This window comes from Hevea brasiliensis, chromosome 12 (genome assembly GCF_030052815.1).
Source record: "Hevea brasiliensis isolate MT/VB/25A 57/8 chromosome 12, ASM3005281v1, whole genome shotgun sequence".
Lineage (NCBI taxonomy): Eukaryota > Viridiplantae > Streptophyta > Magnoliopsida > Malpighiales > Euphorbiaceae > Hevea > Hevea brasiliensis.
In genome coordinates, this window is record NC_079504.1 from 21064027 (window position 1) to 21083430 (window position 19404).

The following is a 19404-nucleotide window of genomic DNA, read 5'->3' on the forward strand; positions in this document are numbered from 1 at the left end:
CAGAGCTGCAGGAGGTCTCACCCAGTTTGTGGTCTACTGGGTTCTCGGTCAGTATCTCCAGAACCTACGCGTGGCAAAAGCAACGCGCTAAGCAATAATGCTTAGTGGTGCCAATAATAAAATAAAAAGAAATAACAGAAAATAAATATGCAGTAAATGTATTGATGTCTCATTGCAAATGAATTTTTGATGAGTATTTGTAGTCTTACTTATTTTGTACTTGTTATATTCATTATTTCATTAAATTTATCCACTTTCATTTTGGTTGCCCAAGTAACCTATCTTGACGATCGACGGATGGATAAGCCAAACCGCACTTTGGGTATCAAGTACCTCGGGCCTTCACACCATCGGTCACATATGTGTCTCCTAGTGTGCAACAGAACAACTAATAAGCTGTAATAACATTAGGCACAAGGCCAAGTCTCAACACAATGTCAGAATGGCTAAAAGCCATGAAATCACAGAATGGCATAATGCCATGTGCGATCGCTAATTGAACCCTATTGGCATGCCAAGCTATCCAAACCAATCTTGTTAGGTATACTAGGGCATTTCACACTTTTAAGTTTCACAATTTTTGGAATTTAAGTTTTAGTGTTACTATTCCATTCATTGGTCAACAAAAATGTTGACTTTTGCATAGTCAATAGGTACATTGGTTTTAATATCATCAACATACCACATTTTGCATTCAAAATTTATTGGTATTGGTTGCCAATACCATTTCTAAGCTTAATGTTAGTTGGGCAAAATTTTCAGTTTTTATGCCTTATTTTTACTGTTCCATTGGTTAATTTTGCAGTGGGAATTTGGCAAAATGATCAACATGAAAGTTGTTCCTTATTTTGTCTAGTTGAATTTATTTTTTTGAATCACTCCATTCGGAGTTTTGTAGCTCAAGTTATGGTCCAAAAACCACAACTGGCTGGATTGAAATTTTTCTGGACTGATCATATCTACAGTGCAGTGAACAGTGACTTCAACTCACTTGTTGGATAGGTTCTGGTCATAATTTGGGTTAGGTTTCTTCATAAAAGTTGTTGGTCTATATCTCAGCTTGTTGTGGGTAAACTTTCAGGTCAATTGGACCATTCTACACTGAATTATGGCCAAATGACCAAACACTATTCATTTGGTCATTCTGCAAAAATAGACTGCAGGTCACCCAGATTGGAGCAAGCTTTTGGTCCACTTGGTTTAGTCTTATGGGCATGGTTTCTTCACCAAAGTTGTGCCATTATGTGTCTAGTTTCATGTCCAATTGGCTAAACACCAATTGAACCTCTACAATTCAAGTTATGGCTACCCAAACCTGCTGGACTCATGTCCAATTCTGCAGGTCACCTAGGGCAGCCACACTAAACCCAAATCCCATCACTAAACACACTTTATTTCTTGTTTACCCATAACCAAATGGTCACTAATTGACTATTAAAACTTCCATTTACCATCAATATGGCCAAACCCTAATATAGCTCAAAACCCTAATTTTCAAATATCCATTAATGCACATACATCAATTCAACATACTTAATGATGTTTATGTCTCATACTCATGTTCAAGACCACCCATATACAACTTAAATTCATTCAAAACTCATCAACACTTCCATCGCTAAGGCTGCCAACAAATTTTAAGTGATCCATACATAGATATGTTCTTTTAATTTCATGAATTTCTAACTAAATCCATATACCTAACTTCAAATTTAAAGAGAAAAATGGAGAGATATAGCACTAACCTCACTTGTGTCCAACTTGTCCTTGCCTAAACTTCAATTTCCTTTCACTTCTTGGCTGCCACTATCTTCCTCAAGGTGTGGGATCAATTTTTATTGAAGTGATCTAGGGTTTTTAAGGTGAAATGGTTGGTGAACTCAAGCTTTGTGGAGCTTTAATGGTGGTTTCTTTCTTCTCTTTCTCTCTTTTTTCCTTTGTTACGGGTGATTGGGGAAGACAAGTGCAGATTGGTTTTTCATTTTGTCTCTTTTTTATTTAGTTTTTATCCCTTTTAAGAGGCTTGTCAATTTGTGATTGGGTGGAGAGTGTTTAATGACATCATATGATGTCATAATTCCTAATTTCTTTCATTTTTTCTTTCCTTTTCTTTTCTACTCATTTCCAATTCAATTTTTAGCAATATTTATTCATATTTTAGATCATAATAATTATTTACTTAACTGGACAAGTCGGTGAAAAATCATCTCTGAAGACGAAATGACCAAAATGCCCTCCGTTTGGCTTAACAGACTAAAATTGTCTGTACCGATTGAAAAATTTTTCTAAATATTTTCTTGGCTTTCTAATGCCATAGGAACCTCAATGACCCTTCTCTGGAGTCCCAAAAATTATTTTATAAATTTTCCCTGGGTCTAGGGCTCCTAATTGCGAACCGCAACTTCCCACTAGGTTACCCACCGCTAGGGCACCGGCTCATTTAACTTGGTTGTATTTTATTTCTAAAATTTTTTTCTAAATTTTTCTTATTAATATTTAAGTTAATTATAGTTCCTCACTTTAGTTTAAATATTTTTCCGGATGTTCTAGCTGTCCGGACCGACACTGGTCACCAGAACAGTAGAATGTACGGAGTTGCTACAGGGAGGGTGTTACGTTCTGAGTTCTTTCACTTCCCATGCTAAGATTCTGACTTGTTCTTCTTTATATGTCAAATCAGGTTATACAATTATCTCCTCTGCTGAAATGACATGTGAAGGATTTGATTTGTATCTCCTGATTATCGACACATGGAATACATTGTGAATCCTATTCAATTTAGGGGGTAAAGCTAGCCTGTAGGCTACTGGACCCACACGTTCAATGACATCGTATGGACTAATAAACCTAGAGCTTAACTTACCCTTCTTACCAAATCTTAGCACTTCCTTCCAAGGTGATACCTTGAGAAACACCTTATCGCCAACCTCATACTCTATATCCTTTCTTCTTAGGTTAACATATGACTTTTGTCTGTCTGAGGTGGCTTTTAAATTGTCTCTGATAAGTTTCACTTTTTCTTCTATCTGTCTCACCAAGTTTGGGCCCACTACTTTCTCTTCCCCCATATCTGTCTAACATAAGGGAGTCCTGCATCTTCTCCCATACAATACTTCATATGGAGCCATTTTTATACTGGCTTGGTAGCTATTGTTGTAAGCAAACTCTACCAAAGGAAGATACTTCTCCCAACTTCCTTCAAAATCAATGATGTAGCTTCTTAACATATTTTTCCAATACATATCATATAATTCATGTCATATCATTACTATCATGTTTTTAACATCTATAACAATTTTTAATAAGTTTTAAGGGTTACTTATATCACCCTTTTGGACTGTCCATCCGTCTAGGGATGAAAAGCAGTACTCAAGTGTACTTGAGTGCCCAATGATCCCTATAACTTCTGTCGAAGAAATTCTCAGGTCTCGGTTAGTTATGAGCAATATCAACACTCTATGTAACCGTACTATCTCAGCTATGTAGATCTCTGTTAATCCTCAGTCTATCTTACTAAATCTAGCTCTGTAATCTTATTTTTATCTCGATTTACTATATGAAATACGTAGCTCTACACAATTGTCCCAAGTTGATACTGTAATCTGCAGCTTACAGCACAAACATCGAGAATATTGTGTAGTTACCACGGTATATCCCAATAGATCAGGTTTTTCCTACACTTATCCTCAATCAATTCTGTACTCATCCTCTTTCATCTCATATACAATCTCTTTCTTATTTCCATCCATTATCTTTAACACAATCCTTTTCGGCTGATAATTTACAATCACCTGGTGACCTAAAGGGTTGGTGACAAGTATGTCATCTTCTGACCCATTTATCGATATCCTCTTTCAATAGGAGGTACAATGCATATATAGGGGTGAACATAATTAAGGTCTATCAATACATATTTAAAGGTGTTATAATTAGAAAATGTACCTCTGACAACGTCTACCAGGTCTGGCTCCTCTCAATCCATAGCGTACACGCAGGGTGCTACTTCAGCCTCAGGCTGTTCTATAGTCTCAGAAGCTCTCTGTGATGTACCAGCTATCTCTGGTCTCATCGGTCTTCTACCCCTCTGTACTGTTGGGGCAGACCTCTGAGTCTGTGGTGGAGCTATGGGAGCACTCCTCTGTGGACAATCTCTCAAAAAATGCTCTGTGGACCCACATCTGAAACATCCACCCGTTAGCAATCTACACTTTCCTCTGTGGTTCTTCCCACAATGTGTACAAACTAGCATCGGGGTTGATCTCCGTGCTATAAGACTCGCAGAATTGCCAACTAATACACCCGTCTGACCTCTTCTCCTTGGGGCAAATCGGAACCTCTGCCTCTGTTCTCTGCTCTGAATTTGACCCCGAGACCCCCTGGGTCTCTTGCTCTCTGTAGCAGCTGTGCTGGACTGGCCAGGTCCAGACTCTCTCTTGCTCTGCCTGTCCCTCCTGAACTGCTCATCATTTCTAACTCCCTTTACTGGGGCCCTATATACTGGCTGGGGAGGTGGCGGCATAGCTCCGATGACCTGACAGAACAATTGAGTCATCTTCTCTAGGAAGGCCTACTGTGTCCTTACTAAAGTACCCAACGATGGTTCTGTTCTACTGCTACTACGCCCTTGACTAAACGCAGGTGCAGGTGCAGGTGCGTGACTCTCTACCTCTTCCTCTATCAGTTTTGGAGACCCGTGCTCTGACGGATCGGACGCCATCGATCCTATAAAACAGATAAAAAAATAGATATGCATTAGTATCACCTCGACTCTATCTAAAGGCCCATGTATGTGATGCAACTATTTCTTTCTATCTATCTAGGTCTAGGACCGCCTTAACCTTTGCTCGAATACCACTAACTATGACGCCCCTCACTGCGTCTACAGTAGCGGAGCGAGGAGTGCGCATTCTTCTTTGGAGCACCCTATCTTGTCTTATCATATTCATTATAAATTTTTAATATCATTTAAAAACAAGTATTCCATATGTGGAAAAAATTTTTTTATAATAATTTATTTCATGGATACCCAGTGAGCCGCCTTTATTTAATTGGCTTCTGGCGGGTTCCACTAGTTACCTATTAACAACAATTTCATATCTCTACATGTCATATCATGTCATTTCTGCTCATACAATTTCAAGTTCATTCATTCATCTAGAAATTCATATGCAAAAATTCATAACTTTATTTATAATCCAAAATATGTAATTACAATTTTTATTTACACCACAAACTAGTAATTACATCATGATTATACACAATGAACCAAAATACTTGTCTATACATGGGCCTTACCAAAATACAAAAAACTGGTGAGGTGACTCTGGACTGTATGCAGATCTAGTCAACTGCGATCAGAACACTACTGTGGCAGCTGCTGATCTCCACTACCTACGTGATGGAAAATCCAACGTGCTAAGCAATTTGCTTATTGGTGCATAATCTTAAAGCAGAATAACTAAATAATTTAAAATGACGATAATATGTGTAATTTCATAATTCTAGGTCAATGGCATATTTTATAACACTTTGGAATCAATATATTTTTCAGGATCTTATCTATGCATATATTTCATTTTCAGTCTCCTTAAACTCATATAAGTGAATTTGTCATCAATTCTAAGATATTTATAAATTTTCAACACTTTGAGAACAGTTAAATTTAACGGTATCTTTTCTATTCATTTCTTATACAGTCTAAGTCATTTATAATTTTTCTATACTTTGAAAATAAATTAATTATTAGTATCTTTTCTGGGTATTAATTTCATTCTCTAGCTTTTTAAACTCATATTAGAGTCTTTGGAATCGTATCAGTGTATTTTATGTCATATCGGTGTATTTCATGTCATATATGTATATTTGTGCCCAAGTAACCTATAACAAACTATAATGCTGGATACACGGGAGTATACAGGTTAGACAGCCATATGTCCACCCTGTATACATTTATTAGGCACAAGGCCAGATGTCAGACACGAGGCCTGCTATCAGGCACGAGGCCTGCTGTCAGGCTTGTAAAGCCAGAAATAAGGTTAGGCACAATGGCCAATGGGTAGGCATATAGCCTGTAGAACAATCATATCAGACATATATTGTCAGTTCATGATTTGCTCTGTAAGCAATACTGCTATCTGTGGTCCCTAATTGGTATACCAATTGATCCAACTATATACATATAAGCCTAGGCATACTTTAGGCAAATTAGTACTATTAAGCACTTATAGTTTTATTATTTCATACTATGTACTATTAAGGGTTCATAACATATTTTTATTTCACTTCATGTACTGCATATGCTTTATACCATTTCCATGTTATTGTATTGGGAACATAAGTCCCAAGCACTTATTCATATAACTTATGTATTTATCACTCTTATTATTTTATGTCATGTACTATACATATTTATAGTATTGTTATTTCATATATGATGGAAACATAGTTTCCAAGTGTATTTTCCTATGACTTATGTGTTTAGCAAACCATTTAGGTAAATTTATATTTTATGTATCAACTAATTTCATGTCACCTTGTAGTGGAAAAATAGGTCCCACATACCTATTTCATGTAATTTAGCATGTAGAGACTTATTAGGGATAAGTTCTTACTAAAAACAATTTAATTCAAGAACCTTTCTTTAGGTTCAGTTTCACTGTTTTGACTTTACATATCACGTTGAGCAATTACACATTATTACTTATTTTTTTGAAATGTACATTTCACTTTATAGTGGGAAAATAGGTCCCACATACCCTTTCATGTGGTTTAGTGTTTAATGGCTTGTTAGGGTTAAATTCCTACCATAAGATAATTTATCTCATGGACCTTTCATTGGTTTCAGTTTTTGTGTCTTACTTTTACTTATCCATATGATTAGTTTGTAGCCACTGTTTGGCCACACTTCCTTCATGGAAGTTGTTCCCCTATGTCTTATCTTTATTTTCCCTTTTTAATCATATCAATTTGATTTTTAGAACTCAAGTTATGGTCAGATAACTATAACTGACTCATTTCCAGATTCTGGTTCCTTAACTAGGCAGCTTTTGGACTTAAATTTTACCTAATTAATGAAATAGGTTGCAGTCACTTTTAGGAATGGTGATCTTCATAAAAAAATTTTCCCTATTTCTTATGATCATTGAGAAATTTGTATCACAATTTTTCAAGTTTTGTGGAATTATTTATGGCCAATTAACTGACCTAGGTTTTTGTACCTTGTGCCAACAAGGGCTCAGTTCAGGACAGTGATTGCAGGTCACTTCTTGAGATTCTTAAATTCATAATTTGAGGACAGTTCCTAAAACAAAGTTATAGCCCTATTTCTTAGGTTTTTAGAAACGTATGGCTCATCTCAATTGGATTTTTCTAGTGGGAGTTATGACTAAAAGACTGTTCTAGGGTCAAGTGAAGTTTGGTTAGATTTCAGGTTTTGATGCAGTGAATTATTCTAACTGTTTGACCTAGTTCTCTTATTTTTTGGATTTTGCTCAAAACACCAATTTTGTAGGTATGTGTCTTGTGGACATTTTGCCACTGGTTTCATTACATTTGAGTTCTTGTAGACCAAGTTATGGTCATTTTGCCAAAACTGGTCGGGTGAGGTTAGGTCCAGCAGTTTCTGGATAACCTAATTCTGTGCAGTTTTGTGACTCAACTTGAGCCAGCAATTTGGTTTGGTTTTTGGTTTTTTTGGGTTCAGTGGTCTTCATGAAAATTGTAGCCCTATATCTAAGCATTCCAATGGTATCAAATTCATGTCATTTGGACCAGTGTAGAGGGAGTTATGACCAAATGAACAAGTATTCATTTGGCCATTTTCTGGGTTTGGTGCAGGGTAATCCGGATTTGGGCAGTATTTAGTCAAGTTTTGGACAGAATCTGGGCATGGTTTCTTCACGAAAAATGGGCTATTTTGGGTCTAGTTTCACTTCCAATTGGCCTCATACCAATTGGAATCACATATTTTTAGTTATGGTTTAAAACTCATGCTGGATTCATTGAGTCCCAAAACCTGCAAAAAACAAGCACTCCCAATTTCAATTTCCTCCATCTTCCTTACTTCAATTGACATGCATAGCACTTCTATAAGCAACAATCTCAACTCAACCAAGTCAATTTCAAGCATTTACATAAAGTCCCCACATCATATACATAAACCCTAATTCCAATCACCCAATTTACATAAACTCAACTCTTTTACACTTGTCACAACCCAGGGATGGGGTTGGGACGTGCTTGTTTAACCAGCTACGCACTGGGGTAGAAAATTCATGTCCCACATCGGAAACGGGAAGAAAAGATTTGGGCCATATATGTGGGAGCCTTCCTCACCTGGTCAGCGCGCTTTTTAGAATGAAACCTCCCAAGGGACAAATTCGTGAGGCCCATGGGCCAAAATGGACAATATTAACTGGAGAAGGATCAGGTTGTTACAATTTGGTATCAGAGCTGGACTCCCTCTAGTACGGTGTGTGGTGCAAGGACGCACCAGGCGGAAGCTGGTGGGCTTGTCAAGACCCAGGGATGGGGTTGGGACGTGCTTGTTCAACCAACTATGCACTGGGGTGGAAACTTCGTGTCCCACTTCTAAACGAGAAGAAAAGATTTGGGCCATATATGTGGGAGCCTTCCTCACCTGGTCAACGCGCTTTTGGGAATGAAACCTCCCAAGGGACAAATCCGTGAGGCCCATGGGCCAAAGCGGACAATACTAACTGGAGAAGGATCGGGCAATTACAACACTTCTTAACATATCAACTATTCAAACATCCTTATGGAACCATTTGTCATCATTTAAAACATCAAACCTCACAAGATTCATGGCTGCCGAAATTAGGGTTCTTCAATTCCTTTTTATTTGTTTTCATTTTCATGGAATACTCACTAATCTCATCATTCTTACAAGATTTAAAGAAGAGAGGGAGTGGTATTTTTGTACTTACCTTGTGACCCAACTTGCAAACTTCAATTTCTCCTCTTCAAATGGGTATCTAAAGCTTCCTTCTAGAGTGGAGATGATTTTTAATGAAGAGAGCTATGGATTTTGATGGGTAAATGAAGAGGAAACCAGGCTTTAAGCTTGATAACAATGGTGGGGAGGGAGAGACCAAGGGAGACGGCAAGGAGAGAGAGAGAAGAGGAAGAAGAAGATGGTTGGTGGGGTTTTGTTTCTTGAGGGTATTTATATATATATGTGTGTGTGTGTGTGTACTTAATTTTTTTTTTTTTTAAATTTCCTAAGCCTTTTTTTTTTTCTTTTCTTTTCTTTTCTTTTCTCATTTTCCAATTCATTTCATAAATTTTTAATTTATGTTAATTATTTTATTCTCTCAATTTTTAATTTGACATTTAGGTTAAAATTCACATTTGAGGAGTGAAATGACCAAAATGCCCTTCGGGGTGCATATCGAGTTATTTTTATTATTTTTGTATCAATTAATAAATTCTCTAAATTTTATTTTATTTTCTCTAACTTTTCTTTAACATCTTTAATGTCATTTTTACCTAAATAAATCTTAAAATTGGGTTCCAAAATTATTTCCTATATTTATTAAATTTTTCTTTACATTTATTTCATTAATTTAGGTCTCTTCACTATAGTTTAAGTGTAGTTTTAGACATTCTGACTGTCCAAACAGATATTAGTCGCTGGAACAGTAGAATATACAGATTACCTACGGTGAGGGCGTTACAATGAATTATTGAAAAACGAAATAAAATTTTATTTACATAATAATAGTTGCATACATATAATTTTTTTTTCTTTTACACTGTTGTTATACTTTGGTGTCTGCTATGGTTTCTTTGATTTTAACTCTAAGTGCTTTATACATTTCAACATTAGATTGGATTTTAACAAGTCATCTAATGGTAGTTATTAATAAAATAAGATTTACTTTGTTAAAAACAAAGTTACGGTAGAAACTCCTTTATAGTTTTTAGATTATTAATATTATTCTAAATATCTATTTAAGACATATTTTCAAATTTTTAAATGTTATATATATAAAACGAATTATAGGAAAACGAGATAAAATTTTATTTACATAGTCATGGCTACATACATATAATTTTTTTTCCCTTTTGTACTATTGTTATACTTTTTAGAATATTAATATTATTTTTTAAATAATATTAATATTATTAAATAAAGATAATTTTTAAAAATATATTTTTTTAATATATTAAAAGGATATAAAAAATTTTGATATTTTAAATTGATAAAAATAATCATATATGATTTAAAATTAATAATAAATTATATTACTATTTTATTTTTATATATTAAAATTAAAAAATATATAAATTAAAAATATTTTTTGCATTAAAATTATTATTAGGCACATGCAAGCAATTCATAGTTTGTTGTGTATCTTTCCTCTTCAGGAATCTGAAAACAACCATATAACCAAGAGGAATTATATATTGCAAAATGGCAGCAACAGAATCTAAAGAAAAGATTTAGCTAATTGTCAACCCTGACGAATCAAAGCAATTGTGAACCCTTACAAGTCAAACTAGTTTGAATGCATTAACACAAAATGGAGCAAAACTTCAAAAGGCAATAACAAAACTTGAAAAGGCAGTCTTGAATTTAAAATTTCTTTTTGGGAATCATGAGTAGTGGTTTTTCCTTCTGCAGTGTTATGCCAAATTTATCATTCATGTCTAGCTTTGCAGGATCATCATCATTTTCAAAAGACCAATCAAAGTAATGTATTAAATTAGCTAAAATCAATGGAATTTGCCTTATAGCCATTGGTAGACCTGGACAAATTCGCCTTCCTGAACTAAAAGGTATTAGCTCAAAATCATGACCTTTCAAGTCTAAACTTGATCCGAGAAACCTTTCAGGCTTAAATGACAAAGGCTCTTCCCAAACTGAAGGATCGCGTCCAATTGCCCAAACATTGACAAATACTTGACTATCTTTTGGAATTGTATAATTCATAACTTCAAATGTCTCAAGAGCTCGATGTGGAAGGAGGAATGGTGCAGGAGGATGTAATCTCATTGTTTCCTTTAAAAGTGCATTTAAATATGGAAGTTGAGAAACTTCAGATTCATGTATTGAGCCTTTGTTGATTACCTTGTCTAGCTCTTCCCCAAGTTTTTCCAAGACTCGTTTGTTCTTGAGAATCTCAGCCATTGCCCACTCTACTGTTGTGGTATTAGTTTCTACGCCCGCACTAAACAATTCCTGCACCGCAAAATGATATATTACATTTCAATTACAAATAAATATATGTAAAAGATAGGGATAGTCTGCATACGACAATCAACCAATTGATTATATCGTCATCGAAGCCATTGGAAAGAAAAACATCCAAGAAATCTGTTATGGGAGCATCATTGACATGCTTTTCTCTTCTTTCTTTGATGTAAATTTCCCATACACCAATCATTTCCTCAACGCACTCTGACATCTTTCTTCTTAGACCCTGAGGATCCAACCCTTCTAAGATGGGATAAAAATCAGCCATATTTGGAGCAGCGGCCAACTCCATCATCCTCGATACCAGGCTTTTCAATCCACTAGCCACCTCTTGATCTTCCAAACCAATCATGTCCTTGGAGAATAAAAGATTAGAAATTGTATCAAAAATAGTAGCAAACACAAGTTCTCCAATATTAATTACTTTTCCTTGTCGGGCAGTCAAAAATTCCACCATCTCCGACGATTTCTTCTCCCTCAAACTGGCTTGTGAATCAATTGCTTTGGCAGAGAAAAGCTCAGTCCTGAACAAGGCTCTGAAGGACTTCCACTGGTCATTGCATGTGGGGTTCCAAATAACCGATATACGTTCAAGTTCATGGCTTTTCCGGGGAATCACTTTACTTTGCCATCTGGCAGAAAGCAAACGATCGTGATTTTTCAGAATTTCAGTAGCTGCAGCAGGGGAAGAGCCAACAACAACGACTTGCATACCGAGCCTCAATGAAATCAGAGGGCCATGAACTTTGGCAAAGCGTGTCATTGGGATGTGTAGCTTTTTCTCAAGAAGGAAAATGTTGCCTACGATAGGCCATGGCCTCGGACCCGGAGGAAGAGGCCGCCGCTTTGAAGATAGAGAACTAATGTGCTTGACGATGATAAAGATAACAGGTATAAGCAAAAAAAGAGGAGCGGATAAGAGACCGAACTCTCTTGTTTGATCCATGTCTAGCAGAGGCCTGAACTAAATCCGGTCAAGATGACTTCTTATAGAGAGTAAGCTTGATTGCGTGCATGCTGAGAAAAAAGATAACTGATCTTCAAATGTATAAATTATTACAAAATAAAATATTTAAATGATATGGCCGCCCATACCTTGGATACTGGACAAATGCTTTTATCTTCGCCGTGTATTTTGACTTCATGAACGTGCAATTAATGAGGACAACTTGGAAGTTGTCCACATTATTTCATTTTCTAATCCAGGTGTCTAGAAGCCTACTAGATGAACATTTGAACAAGTAAAATACAAGGAAATAAATTATAAAAAAAGAAACTCTCAACACCCACATAGATGGTTACGTATGACTAATACACATTCAAAATCAGACTAATTTGATGACGGCAAGTAGGCTTTTTTCGCTAGTTTCTCTTCGCTTTCTATTCTATAGAAAGAGGAGGTTCTGTCTTTTTCATTTTAGTTTTCCGTCTGGAGCTTCATCGCTGCTGCTCCATCAGCTTTTCCGTGTCCAGCCAAGTAGGAGAAGGCCTTGCTTACCCGATCCGGCCATGGATTCTCTCCTCCGCTGGGTTTGGGATGTAGATAGCTTTTTGAGTTTGGATTTGCAGCCAAGTTTGAATGTGTTGAAGGATCCTTATTTATATATATATATATATATATATATATATATATATATATATATATATCAATTGCTCGTGCTTTGCCCATGATTTCACGCGCAGCTAATAATGATTTTAATATATAAATGACAGTGAAATAAAATTAAAGCTGGTTAAGAATATGAAAATACCACCATCCGGGTTGTGATAGTGTATCCATTGAAAAGGCATTGCCAACATGGGCCCTTCTCAAAACCCACCTCTGAAATCATTTAGGATGAGTAGAGCCATGTTGAAAAATTGCATCAAACAGTTAATTTTGATATAAATCTTACATTTTATAATTATTTATTAAAATAATTGTTAATTAATTAAAATAAAACAAGGTAAAAATTTTAATTAATTTATGAACAGTGCCAAGGGTGTCCCAAGTTAAACTTCTCTCCACAATTTTCCACCAATCATATTTATTTGATTTGATTAATAAAGGCTTATAAATATCTTTTCCTTCTTATTGTCTTTCAATGTGGGACAATTTTTCCTATTGCTAACTATTTAAACATAATTTAGTTTTTAAATTGTTATTAAAAAAATTTAAATTAAAATTAAGTCAGTTTGTTTATTTCTTAAATTTTTGTTAATAAATATATTTTATTTTGCTGATGCTCCACTATTTTTTTTACATTATTCTATAAATATAAAATTTGATGTATGAGAATTTACCAAAAATTTTACTCAATAAAACAAATTAAAAATCTTTTAATTATTGAATTATTCACTAAAAATGGTTTGAAACTTTCTAATAAATTTAATACTGCGCTTAACGTCCACTTAGTTTAATAATTGTCCACCATCACTCATTATATATGAATTTTCATATGCTCTTAGGTCAAGGCAAATAATTGTAATTAATTAATTTAGGACCTATTTGTTCAAAGTGGCTGCAAGTTAGATAGAGCATCAACTTTGAAAGCAATACTTATTATTTTTGAAAAATGTATTATAAAAATAAATTATAATATGAATTTAATACTAACAAGATTAATGCAAATAATTTTTATAAAATTGTTGCTCAAATTTATTCAGTCTTCCATAGCAGCTATTTGTTGTATTTTTTTTTTGTATTAAATATTGGATGGATAAATGTAATTCTTTTTGGTATATTGTAATTTGATGTGTTAGTTATCATGTTGGTTACGTTTAGAATATTCTATGTAAATTTACTATTTTTAGTGAATTTTGTGATTTTACTTTCTAGTTTTATATTTATTTTTTGCATCAAATATGACTTTGACATTTTTTTTCTTCTAGGTTATTTTAATGCACAAATTTGTTATTTCTTTTTATCATATTTTTTTTCATGTCTTAGGAATCTCTTGTATTTTTGTATGATTTTTAGTATTGTTTTATCGTGTGAAATAAATTTATTTTGTTAAATGTTCAATTTTGCCATTTTTTTTGTAGAATTACAGTTTTAGTGTAAATATGCCTCTTTTATCTCCTAATTAAATTCTAACTTGTTTGTTTTATGTTTTATATAAGTTGAGAGACCTAAAAGAGTTAAAGATAGGGTAGAAAATTAAGATTTTGGCTAAGAAATAATTTCCCAACTAAACTCAAATTGTGGAATAGCATCATTCTTTCCTCTCAAGAGTTTTATTTTAATTTAAATTCTAATTTATTTTAATAATTATCTCTATTTATTTTGTTGTAATTTATTCAATTTCCTTGTTGTATATTTCGATTATATGGACTTTTACTAAATAATTTTAATTATTTTTAATAATTAATAAATTTAAATAAGTACAATCCAAAGTAAGAAGCCCAAAAACCTTTCTCGACACAAATGGAATGTAACATCCCGTGCAGAAATGAAGATCTCGGCTGAGAGTGATCCTCTAGGAGAGGACATGGCTCGCTGGTGACCTTATCCAAATAAGGGGCAACAATGAATCAAGTCCCACATCAGAAAGGGAGGAAAAGGTGAAGGGCCTTATAAAGTGGCAGAAGACCTTTAACTTGGATAGCGTGCTTTTGGGCCTCAAAGAAGGAGTCCAAAGGATAAAGTTGTGAGGTCCAGTGGGCCAAAGTGGACAATACTATCTAGCTCCAAGAGGAGCGTTACATATGGTACAAAACTGACCTCTCTCAGTATGGTGTAGTTCGAGGACAAACTAGCAGAAGCTGATAGGCCTGTAATATCCTGTGCAGAAAAGAAGATCTCGGTTGAAAGCGATCCTCTAGGAGAGGACATGGCTCACTGGTGACCTTGTCCAAATGGGGGGTGGAATGAACTGAGTCCCACATTAGAAAGGGAGAGAAAGGTGAAAGGCCTTATAAAGTAGCAAATCTTTAACCTGGATAGCGCGCTTTTGGGCCTCAAAGAAGGGATCCAAAAGATAAAACTGTGAGGACCAGTGAGCTAAAGCGGACAATACTATCCAGTGTCAAAAAGGGCATTACATAGAATAAGATGGACCCAAAGATAGATCAAGCCTACAATCAAAAGCCCAAGATGAACTTCAAAGCCTCTTACATAAGATTATTTGGCCTAAAAGGCCTAGTATTAGTTGTAGCATTTTTATTAATTTTGTGAGGGCCATTTTAACTATAATTCTATTTTCTCTCCTCCTTCCCTTTCTTTAGTAGTAGGTTTTAATTGTTTTCCTTTAAACTTTTAATTACTTTAATCAAGTTGAAATAGACTTAGTTGGACTTAGTAAATATGCATATGTGGAAACTTGGTAATTAATGGGTCTAAATATATAACTTAGAAACCTTGACCCCTTTATGTGTGCAACATGAATAAAATGCATTAAATGTTTTTTTTTTCCTTGTATTTCAAATATATTCATGTATAATGAATTGGCATGTAATTAACTTAGTTAAATATGAAAGTAGGACAATATGGTAAATAAGGTATATAACATTAGTAAATTTAGCAACCTACTATGATTAGGAATTCTGTGTGTAACAGTACCCTCATACTAAATAGTTCTGTACATTTTACTATTTCGGTAACTAATGTCTGTTCGGACAGCTAGAATAACTGGAACCATACTCAAATCACATAGAAAGGCCATAAATAAAAGTAATAAAGATCAAATGAGGTTGGATTAAAACAAAAGAAATGAAGCACAAATAGGTTAAATGAGCCTAGTTCCCGAAGATGAGTAACTTACACGAGAAGCGACTATAAGTCCAGTTGCTACTCTAAATTCGTGTGGGACCTTATAGAGTCCTTAATAAAGGAATTATTTAGAAAGTATTGGAAGCTTGAAAACCAAACAAATGAAAAGAGAATAAGTACAAATAAGGGAATCATAACCTAAGGACTCATCGGGTATTATGGAAAAGGATGGACTATAGCCCGATGATTGGCATTTTGGTCAATTCACTTCAAGAGTTAACTTTTGACCTAAATGTCCATTAAAATATGTGAGGCTAAAATACTGAAATAGAATTTATTTAAATGTTATGTGTAGGAATTTTAATTGGGAAATATAAGAGATTTATAAAATTGTATAAGAAAATAATAATAATTATAATTATAATTTAAATTAATTAATTTATATATACACATAAGAGACAAAAATTCATTTAAAACCCAAAATAAACTATCTTCTTCACTCCCTAGTTGGCTGGCTCCCACTTCTCTCTCTACCTTGCCCATTTCCACCATTGTTAAGCCATTTGAGCTTGAAACACCCACCTTTTTCCCCATGATTTTCATAGTTTATCACTTGAAAACCTCAAATTGACACTTGATTGGAAAATTAGAAGCAAAAAGAGCAAGAGATCTTGAAGGAAATTGAAGATTAGAAAAGCTCCATTAGAGGTAAGCTTCCTCTCAAGCTTAATTAGTTATATGTGCATTGAGTTAAGGTTGAATATGGGGAAATTACATGTGAAAGCATGAAAATCATGCATGACTAAAGGGGAGGGAATTTTAGCCAGCTTGGGTACAATTAGGGTTTTGATGTGTTTAATGAAATTGAACTTGAATTCAAGCTTGGGTAGAGGTGTTTACATGATTTATGTGTTAAGGTTGCTTGGAATTGCATGAAATTGAGAAGTTGTGAAATTAGGATTTTGGAAAATTAGGGCTTTTGTGCCATGAAGTGCAATTGGTATTTTTAATGTTGAATTATGATCATTTGGTGTGTATTGATTGTGAAATGAAGTTGGTTGGTGGAAGAAATTAATGGAATAGGAAAGTGGTGAGTATGCTAGAATTCTGGATACTTGAGTCCAGCACACTTAAATACTCATAAGTTGAGCTACATAACTCCAATTGGTGTGAAACCAATTGGAGATGAAAGTTAAGAAATAATGCTAGAATTTTCATGAAGACAACCTACCCAGAAAATGACCATAAGTTACCCTAATTAAGGCTTGAATCCGAAATTGTAATTTTGGACCTGACAAAAAATGACCAAGTGAACAGTGCTTAGTAAATTATGCATAATTCACTCTAGAAAACTCCAAATTAGGTGATTCTTAAACCGATGAAAACCTCAGACATAGGAGAAAAGTTCTTATCATGGAGCCAAATTATAACCCTACCATGATCAAATTGCTAGACAAAGTTAGTCCAGCAAATCTGCCTTAGTGCTAGACTGAACCTGGAAAATGTAAAGGATTAGGCATCTGACTAGTTTTGGCAAAATTGTCATAACTTGGGCTACAAAACTGTAAATATAGTAATTCCAAAGGTAAAATGCTCATAAGATATAGAACTAAAAACTTTATGTTTTGAGTAGAACCCAGTTCATAGGGCAAAGTAAGGAAATCGTTGGGATAAGTCAGGAATCCTAAATCTAGAATTCCTGCTTCTTAGCTAATTGGCCTTATGACCTCCAAATGGTTATTAGGTCATAACTTCTTCTACAAAACTCTAATTGAAGTGATTCAAAATGATTTAGAAACCTAAGATAAAGATCTAAAACATTGTTTTATGGACTAGGGTCAAATTATGAGCTTAAGATGCCCGGATATAGAATGAAAAGTTAGGATATAAATCTATAAAACCTGAAATTTTAGGATATGGCATCTTAAACAGTGTTTAGTAATTTGGGCATAACTAGAGATCCAGAACTCTAAATTGAGTGATTCAAAAAGGAAAATAAAACTAAGACATAAAGGAATAACTTTCATTGAGATTACCTTCCCAAATTATGACTGGAACTAGGTTGAAATGGGATTACAAAGTCAGGGTCCAAAACTGCCTTGAACCCAGAATGCATTGAAATTTCAAAATTAACTTAGGAATGCATTAGGCATTTATTTGATTAGCTATTGGAGACAATTGGGATGATTATTGAGAACTTTAATTGTGTGTTTTCAGTAGAAAAGGAGGCCTTGAAAGGCAAGGAGAAGTAAATCAAGAAAAAGGAGATCCATTGAAGGTTTAAACACAATTAGCTTTTTCTTTTGTTTTTAAGTTTGTAATTGGTTTGAATGAACTTTATATGAATGAGTTATGCCTTTTCTTTGTATTTGAGGACTTTAATTTGTTGAATTTACTTTGTATGATTTAAATATGATTTCTATTATGCATTCAAGAATTTAATGCACTGTTTTGAAGATTGTGAATTGTGAAATGAATTTATAGTATAGAAAGGCATATGTTGGCCCTTAATTTCATTGTAACAAGGGGGTGGGCTAATATTTGAATGTGTTTTGAAGTGCTTTTGAGAATTTGATGTGTCGCCAACCAGGTACATGAATTTGTAACAATTAAATGTGTTTATTGATTTGTAAATACATTTTGTTGAATGGAAATTATTTTGAATATATGTTTTGAAACCACAATGGATATGGCAATTTGATTTGTATTCCTCATTAGCATGCCTAGTGAGACGACTCGAATTTGTTCTCCTCCACTTATGGGGTTGATTTTCCCTCTCTGGTTTACCAGTTGAGGACGTATTGAATGAATACTCATATATGCTAGCTAGCCTTCGTATTCCCCTTTAGCCTTTGGTTATTGGAACGTATTGGCTTTGTCGTGGTGTACAACACGGTATTGATTGAAAATTTTGTGTCATGGACCTAACTGTATGAATTGTTGGCAACACTTTCAAAATTGTGAATACTTAATAAACATGGGATTGAAAAAATAAATGTTATCATGATTTCCTAGAAATGTGAATATTGTAAAATTTTGTTATGATTTGATAAATTATGTTTTTTTTTTTAGTTTTAAATTATTAGTTGTGCACCACTAAGTTCACTACTCAATGATAGCTTGCGTATACTATCGCAAGTAAGGGAAAAGAGAAGACTGTAGAGTGAGCAGTGATTTGGAACTGAATTTGGATAGTCTTCGGGTATATCACAGGTATACCCTTTTGTAAATTCCTTTTGATGTATTTTGTAGCTATATGTATGTAGGATAGACATTGAGCAGTTTGTACAAAATGTGATGTAATAATATTTTTATGATTTTGAGCAATTGTAAATTTGTACATAAGCTCGTAATAATATTTTATAACTTTATGCTTTTGGTAAAATTGAGATAAAATATTTCCTTTGGATTGTAAATGAAGTAACAATATTTCTTGATGTTGAATAAAAGAGAAAAATTTTTTGATCGTGAGTTGATTTTAAAGTTATGAATTATA

The 19404-nt window shown here is 34.2% G+C and overlaps 1 protein-coding gene across 1 annotated transcript; it reads right to left on the reverse strand.

The window, feature by feature from the left end:
- Nucleotides 1-10489: 10489 nt before the first annotated feature.
- LOC110657672 (probable (S)-N-methylcoclaurine 3'-hydroxylase isozyme 2) lies at nt 10490-12236 on the reverse strand. The gene is made up of 2 exons (XM_021814987.2): nt 11277-12236; nt 10490-11203 (listed from the first exon to the last, which is right to left on the reverse strand). The coding sequence occupies exons 1-2, from the start codon at nt 12162-12164 to the stop codon at nt 10598-10600; spliced, it is 1494 nt and encodes a 497-aa protein (XP_021670679.2). The 5' UTR covers nt 12165-12236; the 3' UTR covers nt 10490-10597.
- Between the last annotated feature and the right edge of the window lie 7168 nt (nt 12237-19404).

Excerpts from the sequence above, each read along its gene's own strand:
- LOC110657672 (XM_021814987.2), bottom strand. The coding sequence starts at position 12,164 with ATGGATCAAACAAGAGAGTTCGGTCTCTTATCCGCTCCTCTTTTTTTG. Across the intron at positions 11,204-11,276 it reads TAATCAATTGGTTGATTGTC|GAATTGTTTAGTGCGGGCGT; the intron begins GTATGCAGACTA and ends TTTGCGGTGCAG.